Source organism: Typopeltis vanoorti, chromosome 15 (assembly GCF_054136105.1).
Source record: "Typopeltis vanoorti isolate ZY-2024b chromosome 15, IOZ_Tvanoo_1.0, whole genome shotgun sequence".
NCBI classification, from domain to species: domain Eukaryota; kingdom Metazoa; phylum Arthropoda; class Arachnida; order Uropygi; family Thelyphonidae; genus Typopeltis; species Typopeltis vanoorti.
This window is the reverse complement of record NC_143563.1, coordinates 80,573,251-80,592,874: the sequence shown is the minus strand read 5'-3', so window position 1 is coordinate 80,592,874 and position 19,624 is coordinate 80,573,251. Positions and strand designations below refer to the sequence as shown.

Genomic DNA, 19,624 nt, shown 5'->3' with positions numbered 1-19,624 from the left:
ACAAACTTTAAGTCTGAAGATGGTACAACATTTTACCCACCTTTACAATGAGTTGCCCTGGTGTTGTACCATCTTTAGACTTGAACTTTGTTATATATATATATATATATATATATAGGAAGTCTATCAATTAAAATGGCTTTGCTTTTCAAGGATCACAAAATCAGATTAAATTTTAACCCAGTTCAAAGTGTTTTGAGGTCTCCTCAAGATAGCACACCTTTATTCAAATACCGGAGTATATTAAATAATATACTCTTTAATATACTTAAAATCACCCAGGAGTATGTATAGTTCCATGCTTGTGTGGTTTAGCCTACATAGGATAGACAGAACATGTTGCAGATGTTGACCTTAAAAGAAAACGCAGATCTTGTTTAGCCAACCGTACTTTTAATACCAACGCAGTTAATAGGAACCTTTCAACCATGCCTTATATAGAAAGGAACTTTCATTTCAGACCTGAATAAAAATAAAGGTCTGATACTAAGTGATATATGAAAAAAAATAAAAGGACAAAGTAGTAATAATGGTAAGTATTTAGACTTCAGCTTAGGAAATGGACTAGTCATTACTAATGCCTTGTTTCCACATAAGGATGTGCAACAGAATTGATTAAATAATCCGATTCCGAAGTTTTCCGAAATTGTCCGTGCGATTAGCCTAGTTGCTGTGCGCTTCGCAACCGTATGATTGGGGAAGGAGTGTCCCAGGTTCGATTTCCGTCGAAGATGCGAGGAATTTGAGGATCTTCCTCAGCCATAGCCAAGTTAGCTGGTCTTGGGCGCAGGCAATAGGGTTTTTTTTACACCAGTTTATCTGGCATTTTTCATCCCACAAGCAGGCAAACTGGTCCTGTGAACACACACAGATCTACAGCCATAAATACTTAACCCCCCCCCATGGGGGGCCTCAACTCGCCCCAGTAGGGATGAGGGAGAAAAAGGGAGGAAACTCCATATGAATAAATAAATAAATTCCGAAGTTCACATGGAGAGAAGACATAAGAAATAAGAAAAGCCTCATTGACTACGTCATTATTGATAGTGATATCATCGTGTTGGATCAGGATACAGCGATACTGCTGGACCTGGCAAAGGCGTTTGACAGGATACCACATGGAATTCTAATCCGTAAACTACAATATGTGGGAATGGATACAGGGTTGGTGAGATGGATAGGTGGGTGGTTGATGGAGAGATATCAAAGAGTAGTTTATTCAGGAGTAGAGTCCAAAAGACGGCCTGTGACTAGTGGTGTGCCGCAGGGTTCTGTTCTTGGACCACTGCTGTTTAATTTGTTCATTAACGATATAGGGAAGTATCTAAGAGGAACAGTTCATTTGTTTGCCGATGATGCAATGGGTAGGGCGATAGTGAATGCAGAAGATATCAAAATCTTGCAGGAAGACTTGGATAGATTGGTGTTCTGGGCTAAGGAGAATGGATATCAATTTAATGTGACAAAATGTAAGGTTATGCATTTTGGGGTGAAAAGATTAGCAGCAGTATACCACATTGGTGGAACTGTACTCCAGGAGATTGAGGCCAGGGACTTGGGAGTGTTGGTGGATAGTGAGATGAAGTTTAGGGGGCACATTGCAAAAATAGCTAAATCAGCTCATCAACTCACTTGGTTGTTGAAAAATACCTTGACGAGCAGAGACAAGCAAGTTATTTTACCTCTGTACTGAGCCTTCATAAGACCTCATCTCGACTACTGTGCCCAGATTTGGTCACCTAGGTTCCTTCTTGATGGGGAGGAGGTGGAGAGGATCCAGAAGCAAGTGACTAAGATGATAGCAGATCTATGGAATGAACCATATGAGAACAGGTTGAAGATTTGTGGTTTGCAGAAATTAGTTGATAGGTGGAAAAGGGGAGATATGATTGAGACATTCAAATTGCTAAATGGTTTCTATTGGATTAATGCAGAGGATATTTTTGAGATCAGGAATGGTGGTGGGAGAACTAAGGGACACCTATGGAAGCTGGGCAAGAGTGTGGTTAGTAGGGGTGTTAGAGCTGGGTTAACACAGCTCTAACACCCCAGCTGGGTGTTAGAGCTGTGTTGGTACCACTCTTTACTTTTAGAGTGGTAAATGAGTGGAATAAGTTGCCAGAGTCTGTTGTGGGTGCTATGATGGCGAGTGAGTTCAAGGCAAGGTATGATAGATACTGTGAGAATGTTGTATAGTTGTGTGGACATGATGTTTAGGGCCTCCCTCGATGAGTCTAAGGACTCCCTGGAGTCACCCGTAATAATAATACACGAGTGTACAGAGGATTTGAAATTGGAAGTGACCATTACTCAACAGGATAAAAATGGATATCACAGGTATTACATTGAAAAGAACAACATGTAAGAAAGTTTTAAAGAGAATTAAAGTTGTGCACTTTTAGAGGTAAATTGTTGACTCAACTATACAAACATTATTGAAGGAAATAGAAAACAAGAACTAGACCTCGAGTCTCAGTGGCAAACTCTAAAGATTTTGATTCAGCTAGGGAGGTATATGGTGAAGTTGTCTACAAGGATAGAAAAATAAGAACACCATGGTGGACACAAGAAGTAAAAAAGAAAGCATACCAAATGTTTGTAGCAAATAAGTTGGCAGATTCCCTAAAAGAATGAATATAGAGAAAAATGTTGGAGCTAAGTGAAACTAGCTAAACAAAAGTCATGGGAAGACTTTGGTAAGAATATGGAAAATAAACATCAGGAAAATGGCAGAATGTTCTGGAGACTATTGAATAAGTTTAGAAATGGATGAAAGAGTACTCTAAAAGGAATCTAAGATGATAAAAGTGACATGAAAACTGATGATAGGGATATCCTAGATGTCTGGGGAAATTGCTTTGACTGTTGAACGAACCGAGCAGTGACAGAACCGTACTAGAAAATTTTCAAGAGGAATGCAAAGAGGGAGTACATATCAATACTTGAATTAGAAAAAGCTTTCAAAAACTTGAAATGTGGAAAAGGCAGCTGGAGTAGATGATTTTCAACCAGAAATGCTTAAGTATTAAGGTTTAAAAGTTTTACAGTAGCTACACTGCATAATTCAGAGCGCCTGGTCAGAAGGTCAAATTGCCAATGATTGGCATAGTGTTCTCATAGTATCCATCTAGCTATAAAAAGAATAAAGCTTAATGTAAGAATTACAGAGGAATTTCTCTACTAAGTGTTCAAGATTTATGCAAGCATACTTGAAAAGAGGTTGAGAAAAATTGTGGAAGAGAAACTTGGAGAACAAGCTGGTTTCAGACCAAATAGAGGTTGTCAAGTTAAGATTTTCACTTTAAGACAAATAGTTGAAAAATCGCATGAATATGACAAGGATCTGTACATAAGTTTTGTAGATATGGAAAAGGCATACAACTAGGTGCCCAGAGAAAAGTTTCTCAAAACACTTCAATTGTATGGGGATTAATGGAACATTATACAGAGAAGTTGTCAGTCAGCAGTTAGAATTGAGGAAGATAGTTTGATGCAAAATTACATCTAAAACAAGGATGCACATTATCTCCACTCTTATTCATTATCTAATACAGAACATCATCATCTGCATCTTTATGCAGATGATGTTGTACTCCTAAGCACCATCTAGTTTAGAAGTACAACAAGTCTCCAGGATTCTCTAACTAAATTGAATAACAGCTGTAACAAACTTTGCGTGAAAATCAGCAATAAAAAGACCAAAACTATGAAAATAGTCAGGAGCATAGAAAACTTCAGCTGCATTCTGAATTGCAATCTTATATGAATAAAAAAAACATTTGAGCTATTTAAGCACAGTTTTTAGTGTAGATCGTATAGTGAGTAGCCAACGGAATCACTTTATATGGAATAAGAGAGAAATTAGCCAAAACACCAAACTAACAATATACAAGCAGTATACTTTATGCAGATAATGTTATACTTCTAAATAAATCCAGTACATATCTGCAAGATTCCCTGACGAAATTGAATAACTGTTGTAAGAAATTTGGTATAAAAATCCAGAATCCAAAGACAATGAAAATAGTCAACTGCATCCTGAATGGAGAACCTACAGAATAAGTGAAACATTCAAGCTAACTAGACAATTTTTAGTGAAGATGGTAAATTTAATATGGAAATAGGCAACAGAATAAGCAAAGGTGGTAGGGTGGGTAGCCAGCTGAATAAATGTGTATGGAATAATAGAGAAGTTAGCCAGTATACAAGTGTTCAAACCAGTTTTAACTAATGGATCTGACTGTTAGGTTAGAAATAAAGTACTTGATCAAAGAGATATGAGGGTTCTGAGAAAAATTAGAAGAGTAAACCAATGACATCAATGGTAGAATCATATTAGAAATGAAGATATTAGAAAGAATCTTGACATTATTAGCATTCAAGAATGTGTCAGCAGAGCTAATCTAAGATGGTATGGGAATGGGTGAGAAAAGGTTAGCAAAACAGGTGTTTGATGCCAAGATGGTAGGAAAGAGACCCAGAGGAAGACCAAGCTTAGATGGATTGATTCAATCAGAAGCACCTTAGAAACATGAAATGTTAAATATGACAATATTGGAATGCTCACAAGTAATAAGACTAATTTGGAGAAAAATTGTTAATAGATGATTAGTAATAATGTAAACTTAATCATGTAGTGCTATGAATAGTAACCTGAACACCCCTTGGGGGTACATATTAGGAAATTTATTATGATCAAGTGGTGAAACTAGTCATATTTTATTTAATGTAGTAACTAATACCTGTTTATAAATTACTTTTCTCAGAGATTGCAGGTTTGCTAAAGATAGCATTCTCTGTTCCTCATACAAACCCTGTGGTGCTCACATCATCTCAAGCTTCAAGGTCATCTATAATCATTGTCTTTTTCTTTGATTTCCATACTATTTTTCAGTGGGGCAATGACAACCTAGTCATTGTCATATGCCTAGTCATATTCAGTGCTTCCAAAAACACAACTGCCTTTTTTCTTGGGGGAGGGGGGGAAAACCACTTAGCATTATCAAGAGGTAAAGGAAAGAACTTATAAGTTTCTTAGAAGAATGAAACATAAGATCGACAGTATTAGAGTTCTGACGTACTAGGCTAATTTGGAGGAAAATTGTTGATAGGAAGTTAGTAACCTAAACTTTTTATATAGTAGTAGTATTACATTACTAATCTGCAACTTCACCTCTCCTTATCTTTAATACCAATGTAATATCCATACAAGAGGAGATATTTCTTCTTGGACTGACTTACCCTGTAGCTTCTACGGGCATAAGTTGCCACATCCATTGCTTCCTCTACCTTCAAAAAAGTAGTGTTCTTTCTGCTGAAGCATTATTTCTTCACTCTATCCCTTAGAATATTGTTTTCACATATATAGAGTGGTACACCAAATGCTTGATGCTGTCCAGAAGAGGGTGATCTGGTTAATTGGGAAGGCCCTTCTTGCACATCCAATCACTATTTCATAGATATACTGTTTCTGCCTTATGTCTCTTTTACAGATATTTTCATGGGTGCTGTTGACTGGCTAACACTATTCCTGCACTTTCATGAAGCCAAGAATATATTAGCAGTCAATGGTTATTATCCATTTAGTGTCCAGCTCCAAACATAATGAACCAGCCTCTCATTTTTCTCATTCATTCATACTGTTTCTGTGCTTTAGAACAGGTTTCCCTAAGGACTACATCATCTAGTTGTTCAAAAAAAAAAAAAAAAAAATCTTCATCACTTGTCCACATGCACTCCTTTTTCTCTCTCTCTCATCCCTGCCACCTCCTGATACTTAGCTTTTGTTGGTAACAAAAGCTGCATTTGCAAATACAGGTTCAAAGCGGTATTTTTGTTCTTGTTGGTTTTGCTGTTTTAAGAATTTGCATAGAAATGCTCAAATAAGGATATATTAAAGTTTTACAGTGCCTACACTGTGTAATTTAGAAGGCCAGGTCAGAAAGTTGAATTCCAGATGATTGGAGAAGACAAATAGTTGAGAAATCATGGGAATAGAACAAAGATCTGTATTTAAGTTTTGTATATTAGGAAAAGGCATATATAATAAGCTTCAGTTCTATGGTGTAAATTGGATATTATACCAAGCAAAAACCAGCCTGTATTTGAGTTGTAAGGCAGCAATTAGAATTCAAGGAGATACAGGAAGATGATTTTTTTGCAAAATTGAGGTGTGAGATAAGTGTGTACATTATCTCCATTGTTATTCATTAGCTATATGGAACGAACACATTATGAAGGAAAGTGATATTAATCAAAATTGGAGATGTTAAATCATTTCTCTTTACTGTTAGATGATGATGTTATACTTCTAAATAAATCTAGTACAAGTCTGCAGGATTCCTCGACTAAATTGAATAACTGTGGTAATAAATTTGGTATGAAAATTAACAATAAAAAATAAAACATTTCATCTATTTAGACACAGTTTTTAGTGCAGGTAGCAAATTAAATATGGAAGTAGACAACAGAATTAGAAAGCTGGTATAGTAGGAAGTCAACTGAATAAATTTATATGGAATAAGAGAAAAATTAGTTAAAACATTAGTTGTATACAAGACAGTGTTTAAATTTAACCTATGGATCTGAGAGCTAGGTTAGAAATAAAATCCTTAAAGACTGGAGGAGGCCACAGACATGAGAGTTCTGAAAAAGATTAGGATGTCAACAGATGACATCAATGGCAGCCTCATATTAAAAATGAGGATATTAGAAACGATATTGACACTGATATTCAGGAATGTGTTAGCAGAGCTAACCACAGGTAGTATGGTCACTTAAATAGGATGTATGAGGATGGCAAGCAGAAGACTAAGATCTAGAAGGATTGATGCAGTGTGAAAAGTGCCTTCAGACAGAAATATAAGATCTGATAATGTTGAAGTCTTGACAGATGAGATTCAGTTGAAGGAAAATGGTTGATAGGAAGTTGATATAACTTTTTCATGTAGTGCTATCGTAATGTCCTCTACACCGAGGGTAGAAATTAGGAATTTGATGATGATGATATATACATAACACTTAGGTGTATTAATTAAATCAAACCACTATCTAATAGAGAGTAGCATTCCCTTTGGCACCCAGGACAGCCTTAATTCATTGGAGCATGGACTCCACAAGGGGACAGTGCATTTCACAGCAATTTGGGACATGCAGACTAAATTACATTGCATAAATACTGACAGTCACCCTGTGCTCCCAGACCAATTCCTTCTAAACAATAATGAAAACTATGTTCTGTCGTTACACTGCACAACAGTGCAGCAAGGAAGCATTCCCACCTCTTTGATTCATCCAGCACCCTACATTGTTGTCACTTAGCATTTCCAGGTTCACTGATTCACACTAATATTCCGATAACTTTAACCTGGCTGCTGCATAGAGCAACTAGTCCCGGGCGTTCATCTTACATGGCAACCTTTTTCCACTCCTCCAGTACGCGCATTATTTTCTCCACTGTAGCTGCTTCATTTTAGCCAACAGAAATTTATCTGCTATTGTGTGTCATTCATGATAATCTAGTTTGTATTTCAGTATGTTTCTTTTCACACCACAGAAGTATCGCATTGCCATTGGACTGATTGTGTGCTATCTAGCCACAGTATTATTGGATAGGTGGTTTTTGGTTGTTGAGCCATTCTCAGGACTGCCTAAAGGAATGAAAATTCTCTTTGATATCCTTGACCAGCAGTTCTCAAACTTTTTTAATCTCAGTATTATGTTTATCAGCTTTAGTTTATGTGGGTTATATCTATCAGTAAATACTGCATTAGAAATTAAAACAGAAATTTTTAAAATATTAGTTCATTTAAAAACAACAATAATAAACCTATTACATATCAACATAAATAACGTGTTTTTTATGAACACTACATTTTCCAAAACAAAAGATTAGTGAAGGGCATTGCTTTGCATATTTGCAAAAAAATCTCCAGTTTCTGGGTCAATGTAGTGCAAGGCCCTAGCATTGCACTACCAGGTGTTGGCTTACACTTGGACTCGCCAAACTTTAGTTTTCTATATTTGGCATGAAACTCTTAGGTTAGATTTTCTATCTTTGAGTTTCTTATTCGGCTAAGAAATAATGTGGTATTCAATATCCACTTAATTTTGAATAATTCTACTTAGACATTCACAAAATATCTGTACTGCAGTGGAATTAATTGGAACCACAGTCTTGTTGGTTGGAAAGCATATATTATCCACTTTGCCAGTCAGGCTGATATAATATGTAGATAATCCTTCAAAAAATCTCTACCTATCTTTGTTTAGCCTGTAGTAAATAACTAGATACTCACTGCTTCAAAGACATTGTAATCCATGAATTGGGGGGTTACATAATTTTATGGGATTTTTTTCCCCCTAACATCTTGTGTAAATAAATTTTTGCCTAATATGGTTCTCAAATTGTTGCACAAAAACTCCATGAATTGGGGATACATATATTTTATAGGATTTTTCCCCCTAATATCTTGTGTAAATAATTTTTGCCTAACATGGTTTGTATGATTCTCAAATTGTTGCACAAAAGGTTGTATAGCTATTTTTTTTTTTTTTTGTATTGTATTGTAAAGGTTTTATTATCCATGTCATCTATCTGAAGACTCACCAACATCTATGCCACAATAAGACTCAAAACTCCACAGCCTATTGGTTATAGAGCAAAGAGACTATCCACTTTGCTGCCTTGCTAAATAGGAAGATGTATTTATTAGAATACACTGAAATTTCATTAGGATTCTTAATAGGTAAAGCTGAACTAATTATAGCTTAAATATGCATATCATTTTGTAAAATGGGTGAGCAAGTAAGAGATAAATTTCAGTGCCTGGTGTGAGGCCACTGCTGTTCTTAGTAAAGGGTGGAAGTGGCTTGGAGTTTCCAGCTCTAGAACAGGATTTCTGGATTATGTAAAACATAAATACAAAAAAAAATTAAATTAATGAGAAAAATAGAAAAAATCCATGAATCATTAAACTAAACTAACACAGCATATTTAGCAAGCATAACCTGGTGTCTAAGAAAATGTTTTAGAAACAAGCCTACAAATCCATGTATTAGCAGCAATACAGGATTCTCCTAGGAGTCAAAGAATCCTGGGGTTGGGGGGGGACTATTCTAGATCACAGTGTCTAAATACCTATTATGTAGAAATCATGGTGACAAACTCCTATGTTAGAGCAGTTGCATTCTCTGTACTAGGCTGCCCAAAGATTGACTTAAGTTCAAGTCTAGTTGCAGACTAGAGAAACTTTTTCTAAACTTTTCTTCAACTAGTTCCCCAGTTACTTGATCTCTAACATGAGAAAGCAGGTTTTTTTCTCCTTGAAACTCAAAATTGACCATAGTACCCACACTATTTCAGACAATAACATATCCTGTTAGGGACCATGAGGTGACAGTGCTTGTTTGCCAGTCTCTTTGTTGGTTGCTGCTTATAATTAGTGATAGTCTTGAGCCAACTATCTCCAATTGGCTACTGATGGAAATTAAACTGTCCATTCAATCTCCAAAAGTTAGATAAGGCCTCCTTATAAGGGAATAAAAGGCATTAGCTGATTTTATTTAAGATAATAGTCATCATCATGAATACATAATATATTCCATAGGACACATGCCACATTATAATACAATACAAAAATCTAAACATTTACCCTAGCTTGACCATTGATGAGGAATAATTCTTGTAAAGACTTGTCATTTGCACTATTAGGAGTAGCATTAAATACATATTTTAAAAAACAATAATTCATACTATCTATCACAGTTGTTCTGCTATCTGTTTTTAATTTAATTTTTTTTATATGTTTGTGAAGATTAAAACTAATTTTGTCTATTAAATTCTGTAATCATTATAAAAAAAAGAATTAATCCATATAAATTACTAATTTTATTTATTTATTAATATGTATAACCAGTTGGTGGATGATCTCCTTGATTTTGTCTCCAGTCAAGATGAAATGGGAAAACCTGCCGCAGCAGATTTAAGGCTTGGCTTAGCTACAGCTCCTGTGTTATTTGCATGTGAGAAGGTAATTTGCTTTTCTAATGTCATCCTCACCATAAATTCCTGAAATTTCAGCCATTCTGGTTTTGTTTGCTTCATTGCTGCTCTCCTTTTAACTGGATTCATTGGGTATATCATGATAAAAATGTACCTACTGCATTATAAAATATTTGTCTGTAATGTGAAAACACTTAGAATCCCTTATCTAACCTATCAGTAGGGATTCCCTCCCCCCCCACACACACACCACCACTGTGAAGCATTAAAAAAATATAACCCCAAGTGTGATACAAAGTGCCTCAATGTTCCAAGTTACTTTATTAATATTCTAGTTTTTTTTACCATATACTTGCAGCCAATAATAGGCAGTTAACAGTGTTTAGTATTGGGTGTCCCCTAGCTACCAAAACGTCTTGGCAAATCAGTGTTCCTTAAATTATTGTATGTTTAGCCTCCATTCATTCATTTTTTTTTTTTTAGTTCATCAAGGAATTATTAAGAACATAGTTGACATACCAGTCATTACAAATGCAAATGCTTGTTTTGTTTCTTTTTAAAGAGAAACAAAACAAGCATTTGCATTTGTTTTGTTTCTCAACCACAAGGTAGCCAATGAACTGTAGTTAATATATGTGTAGCCCTAAACATTTTTTATTGAGTTTTTATGATGAATTTGAATTATTTTTTTTATCCTTGATGTTTGTTTATAATAGCACAGAAAACAGTTATCAGGCCATCATAAAAGTGATGTTTTTAGCATTTTGAAACAATATAAAAGATAAATCACTTGCTAATTTAATCAAGTAAATTATTAATATTATCATCTGACCTCCATGGAGTCAGATACTCGTTGTAGGAGGTACACACTATTGCACACAATGCTCATCCAACCGTGCCTTAAACTGATTAAATGTGTCTACATTCACAACACACTCAGGCAATGCATTCCACTCTCCATGCAAAGACCTTTTCCTCACACCCTCTTTATACAATTTCCAGCGATGGCCTCATGTTCTATCCCCCCTCTCCCATTCTATGAAAAATATCTTCCATGTCAACTTGATAACTCCTGACTAGCTTATGTGTCCCAATCATATCCCCCCCCCCCTTCCTCCTATTCACGAGGCTTTGCAACTTACATTCTCTCAGTCTGTACTCGTACTCCACATTCCAAAGACCACTGACCATCTTTGTGAATCTATAATGCTCTTCCAGTGTTATGAAATCTTCATAATACCATTTGTATGGAATTCAGGAGTTTGGAGCAAAGAAGTTGCAGAGGCTCAGTTTCAGTGTCTCTAATGCATCATATTGATTTTCATTAATGAAAATTTTGAAATAAGTGGTAATCTAAAGGTGCAAGATCAGGAGAATATGGAGGATGTGGAAGCTTTTCCCAGCTGAGTTCTTCAATCTTGGTACAGGTGATTCTTGCACTACGAGGACGCATGCATTATCATGGTGAAAAACAACACCCTTTCGATTGACCAGAGAACACCTCTTTTCAGAATCCAAAGCTTGGTGCTGGCATAGTGTCTAGGGTAGCCCTGGCATTCCACTCCCAAACACAGTCAGTGGGCATCCATGTGTGGCTCTGTGGTGGGTAGGGAACTCTGGTGCCAAAAACCAAAAACTCCATTTGAGCATGAATTCTTCATCCTCAAATGCTTCAGGGGCCCTAACAAAGTTCCAACCATGTACTGACACCATAGATACAGCATTTGGTAACAGAAGTAAATGTGCCTGTGTTTTTGAACATCCATGCAACAAGCAAAAAGCCAATGGGGAAATTATCACACCTCCTTATTCAAAAGGATTTAGGAAGATTGGCAGAATCTCTCGAAACTTAAGAAATTATGTTCTGGCGATATACTTGTGAAAATATCATTGGCAACATTCCTTGAAATTACTGGGAGAAACATTAATGGGTAGAATACCAATCACAGTAACTTCTCATATGTGAAACGTCAGTCAAAAATAATCTTGGACCCAATTTACCTCATCAATTAATCAAACAACTAGTGCAAAAATTGTATGGATAAAATATAGAAAATGAAACTCAGATATGGAACACACCATTTGTCTACCTTAAACCATAATGAATGTGCTATTGCTGATTCTAAAGCTGTTGCACTTTGGAAGAAAATTTTGCCAGAATCTCAGCATCAGCTTTATATCCTCTTGAATCTTTAATATTGAAAGAGCAGCAAGAGAGATAAAGGCTCCCCGCCCCACACACCAATGGGCTTGAGCCATACAGTCTGCCATTTGTTGAGGAACTAAAAAGAGCTCTTTTACTGTCTCACCCTAGTACAGTAGGACTTGATAACATCCGTTATGAAATGATAAAACATCTACCATCATATTCTATGGATCTCCTTCTCTTAATATATAACAGAATGTTTGCAGTGGAAAAGTTTCTGGATTCTTGTCATAAGTTAGTTGTCATTGCTATCTCAAAACCAGGAAAGGATTCAACATAAGAAAATAATTATCAACCTGTTGCTCTGACCAACTGTCTTTCTAAGATATTAGAGAAAATCGTTAATGCCAGACTTCTCCCGTATTTAAAAAGCAACAGTCTTCTCTCCAGTACACAATGTAGCTTTCGTAGACATTATTCAACTTTAGACGATTTGGTCTCTTTAGAACCTTATATAAGAGATGCATTTCTGAAGTAAGAATGTCTCGTTTCAGTTTTCTTTGACATGGAAAAAGCTTATGACAGCCTGGAGATATGGCATATTAAAAGACTTTTATAGCCTGGGTCTCAGAGAACACCTTCCTCTATTTATTACAAACTTTCTATCCAGGCAAACTTTCCAAGGCTCTGTCTTAAGTGTAATATTTTTTGCTATCCATCAAAGTTAACTCAGTCACTGAGCGGCTTCCTCTCACTGTAGGCAATGCTCTACATGTTGATGACGTCACAATTTACTGTCATGCTTGTAACATGAGGGTAACTGTAAGACAACTTCAGCAAGCAGTTGATTGTGTTTCTCTATGGACTCTTAGTAATGGGCTCAGATTTTCAACAGAAAAAAGTGTGTACTTCTGTCGAAAATGCTTGCTTCACTCAGACCCTGAATTAAGAATGTGACAAACTGCTATTCAAGTAGCAGCAAAAGCCTAGTTCTTGGGACTCATCCTTGACAGAACACTTAAGTTTCTTGCACACATTCATCAACTAAGAGAAAAGTGCAAGAGACCATTGAATCTCCTTTGCATTCTATCCTCTACTGCAGGGTTTCCCAAACTCCTTGCTAAAGTGGAACCCTTACACAAGCAAAATATTTTTTGCCACACCCTCACAACTCAATCTTTAAAATAAACATGAAAAAGAAGTTTTTCAAAATCTGGTATAATGGACATAACTTGTAGCATCATATCATTTTCTGTATTTAGTAGCTGCATATAGTGAGAACGTCTTTTCACAAAGATATGTTGTTGGAAAACGTATCAAAAACTTCAAAGCTTGAATAGCAGTTTCTAAGTATTTCTCATATAAGTCAATCCAAAATGTTTTGCAAAGCCCTAGAATTTCAGTTGTGGTTCTGAAATTCTAGGGCTCTGCAAAAATTCTAGGAGCCTGCTTTGGGAAACCCTGCTCTTCTGAATGGGCACAGATCGATCTTCATTTTTTGTCTTTATCCTGCACTTATATGAGTCTCAAGTCTATGGTTCTATAAGGCAGAATAATCTGCAGTGGTTGGATCTCATCCATCATCAGGGATAGCTACTGGTGCCTTCTGCGCATCTCCCACTCAGTCTTTATGTTGAAGCAAATGAATTGGCTCTGTCACTTAGATGAAAACAGTTGTCTTTTAATTGTAAGTTAAAGAGATCCTGTTGGCATTAATGTTGACAATATTGCCTACACCAAGTATAACAGCATCCCTCCAATGCAGGTTTGCACTACATCCTCCAACCTCTCAATTTGTCAACTACAGGAGTCTCATACTTCATCTGCCTACCTGCAATTGTTTAATGCACACATTGTAGCTCACTCTGATTTCTTGCCCATCTGCATTAATGGTTCAGATCAGAGATCTCTGTGCTGTATTTCTTGACATTACTATCTCCAACCAAATCCCAGCTGATTTGTAGTAATTATACAGCAGAGTTACATACCATTCAGCCTGCACTTGTACATAGAGGAGAAACTGCTACTAAAAGTGTGTAATTTATATATATACTAATTGGGTTCTATAGGCTATCTCCTTTCCTATGCATAATCCACATCCAGTGCTGTGTGAGGTGTTACACCTGTTGTATGAAATGAAAACCCTTAATTTTGATGTTTGGTTGTGCTGGATTCCCAACCACATTAAGAATTAAGGGAAATGAGACTGTGAATGCAGCTACTAGATCAGCTTATACTTTTCTATGTACTGTTTAATAGTATCATATACAGACACTTTATAAGATCAAACCTAATTGCTCAATGGCAGTCATCATGGCAGGTAGAAAAAAAAAACAAATTACATGGCATTAAGCGTGAAATTAAGCATTGGCATTCTAGTCACCATAGAAAGAGAAGACAGGAAGTTGTTCTTGCTAGGCTTTGCATAGGTCATACTCATGTTACATTACTTACTGAGAGCTGATGACCCACCTGTGTGAAAAATGCAACACGTCTTATTATTTGTCATATGCTGGTGGAGTGCCAGCATATGACAAAAATTCTTCATTCTCTCATGTAAAGCACTTTACATGAGAGAATAAAGAATTTTTTACCTATCTAGCCAAGCCATACTCAGGCAGATTGCATGATGTTTTTAACCTTTTATAAAGAATAATTCAATAACTATAAATACTGGAATGAAAGAATATTACAATTCAGATCGAAACTTAATAGAGGATAATTCACAGTTCCCAGATTATAAGCTATAGAGGAGGGGAGAGAAGAGGAAAGTTTGGACTTCTATAACTAACTCCAAAATATAATAAACAAAAATGACATGTTATTACTGCTGGGCGATTTAAATGCTCACGTAGGCAATATTAAAATCCAAAATCATGTTGAAACTTTTGGAGAATTAGTAAAAAAATAGAAACAGCCAAAAATTAATCAGTTTCTCTATCTACAATAATCTAAGAATAATGAATACACTGTTCAAACACAAAGACCTTCATAAATTCACATGGTCAGCAAGAAGATCGAAATCTATTATAAACTATACAATAACAAATAATAAAATAGGTAGATTCATTCCTGATGTTAGTCTTCCGAGGTTTTGAAATTGAACCAGATCATTATTTATGTGTGGCATTAATACAATTCCCCCCAAGATGGATAAAACACCAGTATCCATTAGAAAACCAAGAACTTTGGTTCAAAGTCAGCTCATTATCTGACTCTGATAAAAGAAAACTATATCAGCAAAAAATAATGAAAAATTACAGCAACTACCCTCATGTGAATCTATTAATGAAAAGTGGAATCATCTCTGCAATATTAGGATATTCAGCCTGAGAAATCTTGGGAATGGAAAAGAAAAAAATGTCTTCATAACTGGGACCCAGAAATCGGGAAAGTCATTGATGAAAAAACGAAGGCCTATAAAAAATGGTAAAGTACAAACAAAATAGAGGATGAAATTGAATATAAACACAAAAGAACAACATGTAAAAGATGGAGTTCAAAGGAACAATGAATAATAACCTCAGAGAATCGATCAAGATCGACACCATACCTTTGAAGGACTGGCTTAAATATTATAAAAAATTATGGACAATTGATCACTACCCATTCTCAGAACCATTACCTGCAAATAATTCAAAAGACTCCCTTTACCCTTGAAGATTTAGAGTCAACACTTAAACAATGCAAGAACCATAGAAGCCCAAGACCAGATGGTATCAATATGGAACTTTTCAAATTCTCTGGAGAAGACTTCAGATACAAACTACTACTAGGATTCATGAATGAGGTCCTAAATGGCCTATTACCACCACTGACAAAATGCTATGATCATCCCCATCTTCAAAAAAGGCAATATTAATGTCAAAACTATAGAGGGCATTAAACAACAAATATAAAATATATTCAAGATACTTAAAGACTAAATCAACCAAATATTATGAAATATTTTTAGAGAAGAACAAAACAGTTTCCATAAAGGCAGATCTTGCACTGATGCCTTTTTTCTCAAGCTCCTGATAGGAAAAAAAAAGAAGAGAATTCAATTTAGAGTAAGGGTCAAAGCTGTATAACTGAGAGGAGACCTCCACATAGCCTTAAAATTTAATGTGGAGAACCAACCAGGGCTTCTGACCTAATGTCCAATCCTCACCTTCTCGTGGTACACCCTGTTAGGTATCTACCTGGATACTGAACGAACGAGGATGGGCTGGAAAATTGGGATTTAGCTGACCAAATTGTATTCTTATTGGCTTAAACCACAATATTAAATGATCGTACAACATGATAGAATTTCATGCTCGCTGGGGGTATCGCCCAGTTAAACAAGGGCCCCCCCCCCCCCCCCCGTTGTTTTTGCCAGGGAACCAGGTCGAACAGCGAAAAGTCAGCTAGTGGAACAAATCCTAAAACACATCCCAACTCAATATCACCAGAATTGAAGATAGGTACTATCAATATAAGAAGCCTGAATGGCAAAGAAATGGAGCTAGCTGAGGAATTAGAAAAGTACCAGATCGACATAATAGGGGTGACTGAAAAAAAAAGACAAAAACTGGTAAGCTCTTTCTGAGCAATAAATACAAAATGTTATATTCAGGCAATAACAATCAAGGAAAAGAAGGAGTAGCCATAGTATTCAACACTAAATACGAGGCTTTCTTGAACTGCAGGCAATTTCAAGTAGAGTGATATGGACAAATATCCGAATGGGGAACTGGACAATGAGACTTATTTGTGCCTATGGTCCTGCAGAAGGCTCTCCTAAGGTAGAAGTGGAGGAATTTTTTGATGCTTTAGAAAAAGCAACTGACACAATGAAAAATGAAAACTTGGTCCTTGTTGGAGATCTAAATAGCAAAGTAGGAAATGATTATCAGACATACAAAAATATTTTGGAAAAATTTGGAGAAAAAAGCAAAGCTAATAATAATGGCAAATACTTGTTGGATTTCTGCTCAGGACATGGACTGGTTATTACTAACACCATGTTCCAACATAAAAATGTGCACAAATTCACATGGAGAGAAGAGGCAAGGAATAAGAAAAGTCTCATTGACTATATTATTGTTGATAGTGATGTTTTCTCTCTGGTGAAGGACACTAGAGTGTATAGAGGATTTGAAATTGGAAGTGATCACCATTTAGTCTTAAGCAGGATAAAATTGAATTTCATACTGAAAAGAAGAACATGTAAGAAAGTTTTAAAACGAATAAAAATTGAGCAACTCTCAGATGTGAACTGTAGACTAAAATATACAAACATTATTCAAGAAAAAATTAAAGAGTTTGAGAACAGGAATCAAACCTTGGAGATTCAGTGGCAAGCTCTGAAGAAAACATTGATTGATTATGCCAGAGAGGCATGTGGTGAGGTTGTCTGCACAGATAGAAAAATCAAAACTCCCTGGTGGACACAGGAAGTTAAAGAGGCAATGAAGGAAAAGAAGAAAGCATATCAAAAGTTCCTGGTAAATAAGTCAGCTGTTACTCTTATAGAATACAGAGACAAATGTAAGAAAGCTAAATACTGTAAAACTAGCTAAACAGAAGTCATGGGAAGACTTTGGTAAGAACATGGAAAATAAATATCAAGAAGGTGGCAAGATATTCTGGAGGTTGTTGAAGAAGCTCAGAAATGGAGAAAAGAGTGCTGTAAATGGAATTAGAGATGATAAAGGTGGTATGAAAACTGGAGAAAAAGATATCCTTGAAGTATGGAGTAATTACTTCGAAAAATTGCTAAATAAAACTAGCAGTGATGACAGCACAGCGATAAAAAAAAAACACTGACCAGGCATGTAATCAGGAATACATATCCACGCTTGAAGTAGAAAAGCCATCAAAAGTCTGAAATGTGGAAAGGCAGCTGGAGTAGATGATATTAGACCAGAAATGCTCAAGTATGGAGGTATAAAAGTGTTACAGTGGCTACACTGCATACTTCAGAGGGCCTGGACAGAAGTAATAATTCTAGATGATTGAAGTAGAGCTCTCATAGTACCCATATATAAAAAGGGAAATAAAACTGATTGTGAGAATTACAAAAGATATTTCACAACTGAGTGTTCCTGGTAAGATTTATGCCAGTATACTTGAGAAACGGTTGAAAAGGATTGTGGAAGAGAAGCTTGGTGAGGAACAAGCTGGATTCAGGCCAAATAGAGGCTGTCAGGATCAGATATTCACTTTACGAAAAATAGTTGAAAATCATGGGAATATAACAACGATGTGTATTTAAGTTTTGTAGATTTGGAAAAAGTATATGACAAGGTGCCAAGAGAGAAGCTATTCAAAATGCTACAGGTGTCAGTGGATCATTATATCAAGCAATTCTTAGTCTTTATTTGAGTTGTAAGTCAGTAGTTAGAATTGAAGGAAGCACAGAGACATGGTTTAATGTTAAATCTGGTGTCAGACAAGGATGTATATTATCACCTCTGTTATTCATTATCTATATGGATTACATTATGAAGGAAAATGGTATTAAACCTGATATCAAAATTGGAGATTTAATGTCAGCTCCTTGCTTTATGCAGATTATGTTATACTTCTAAATAAATCTGCTACAAGTCTGCAAGATTCCCTGACTATATTGAATAACTGTTGTGATAGATATGGTATGAAGGCCAGCAATAACAAGACAAAGAGAATGAAATTAGACAGAAGCATTGAAAATATCATCTGCATTCATTAGTGCATTGTGAATGGAGAATCTATAGAACAAGTAAAACATTTCAGCTACTTAGGCACGATTTTTAGTGAAGATGGTAAATTAAATATGGAAATAGACAACAGAATCAACAAAGCTGGTATGGTAGGAAGTCAACTGAATAAATTTATATGGAATAAGAGAGAAATTAGTCGACACTAAATTAGCTGTATACAAGACAGTGTTCAAACCAATTCTAACTTATGGATTTGAGAGCTGGGTCAGAAGTAAAACACTTGACCCGAGACTAGAGACCGCCGATATGAGAGTCCTGAGAAAGATTAGGGGCGTGAATAGATGGCATCAATGGCAATATCATATTAGAAACAAGGATATTAGGAAAAGATGCTGACAACTTGACATTGTCAGCATCCAGAAATGAATTAGCAGAGCTAATCTCAGGTGGTATGGTCACTTAAACAGAATGGGCGAGGAAAGATTGGCCAAACAAGTGTTCTCTGCTAGGTTGGCAGGGAAAAGACTCAGAGGAAGACCAAGATATAGGTGGATTAATACGGTAAAAAGTGCCTTAGAAGATAGATATATAAATATAAGATCTGACAATGTTGTAGCTTTAACAAGTAACAGATTGATTTGGCAGAAAATTGTAGGTAGGAAGTTAGTAATGATGTAAATTTTTCATGTAGTACTATGATATCCTGTACACCCCTTGAGAATAAATGTCAGGAATTTGATGATGATATTATTCATCAATTATAAAAAAAGGTCTTTGATAAAGTCAGTCATAATAAGCTACTGGAAA

General features: G+C 35.9%; 1 protein-coding gene across 1 annotated transcript in view; it reads left to right on the top strand.

The window, feature by feature from the left end:
- qless (decaprenyl diphosphate synthase subunit 1 qless) overlaps positions 1 to 19,624 on the top strand; it is a 217,257-nt gene that overhangs the window by 172,600 nt on the left and 25,033 nt on the right. Inside the window, exon 8 of the mRNA XM_090404571.1 lies at positions 9,918 to 10,031. Coding sequence (XP_090260697.1) covers positions 9,918 to 10,031 — 114 coding nt within the window. The remainder of the gene's footprint in view (positions 1 to 9,917; positions 10,032 to 19,624) is intronic.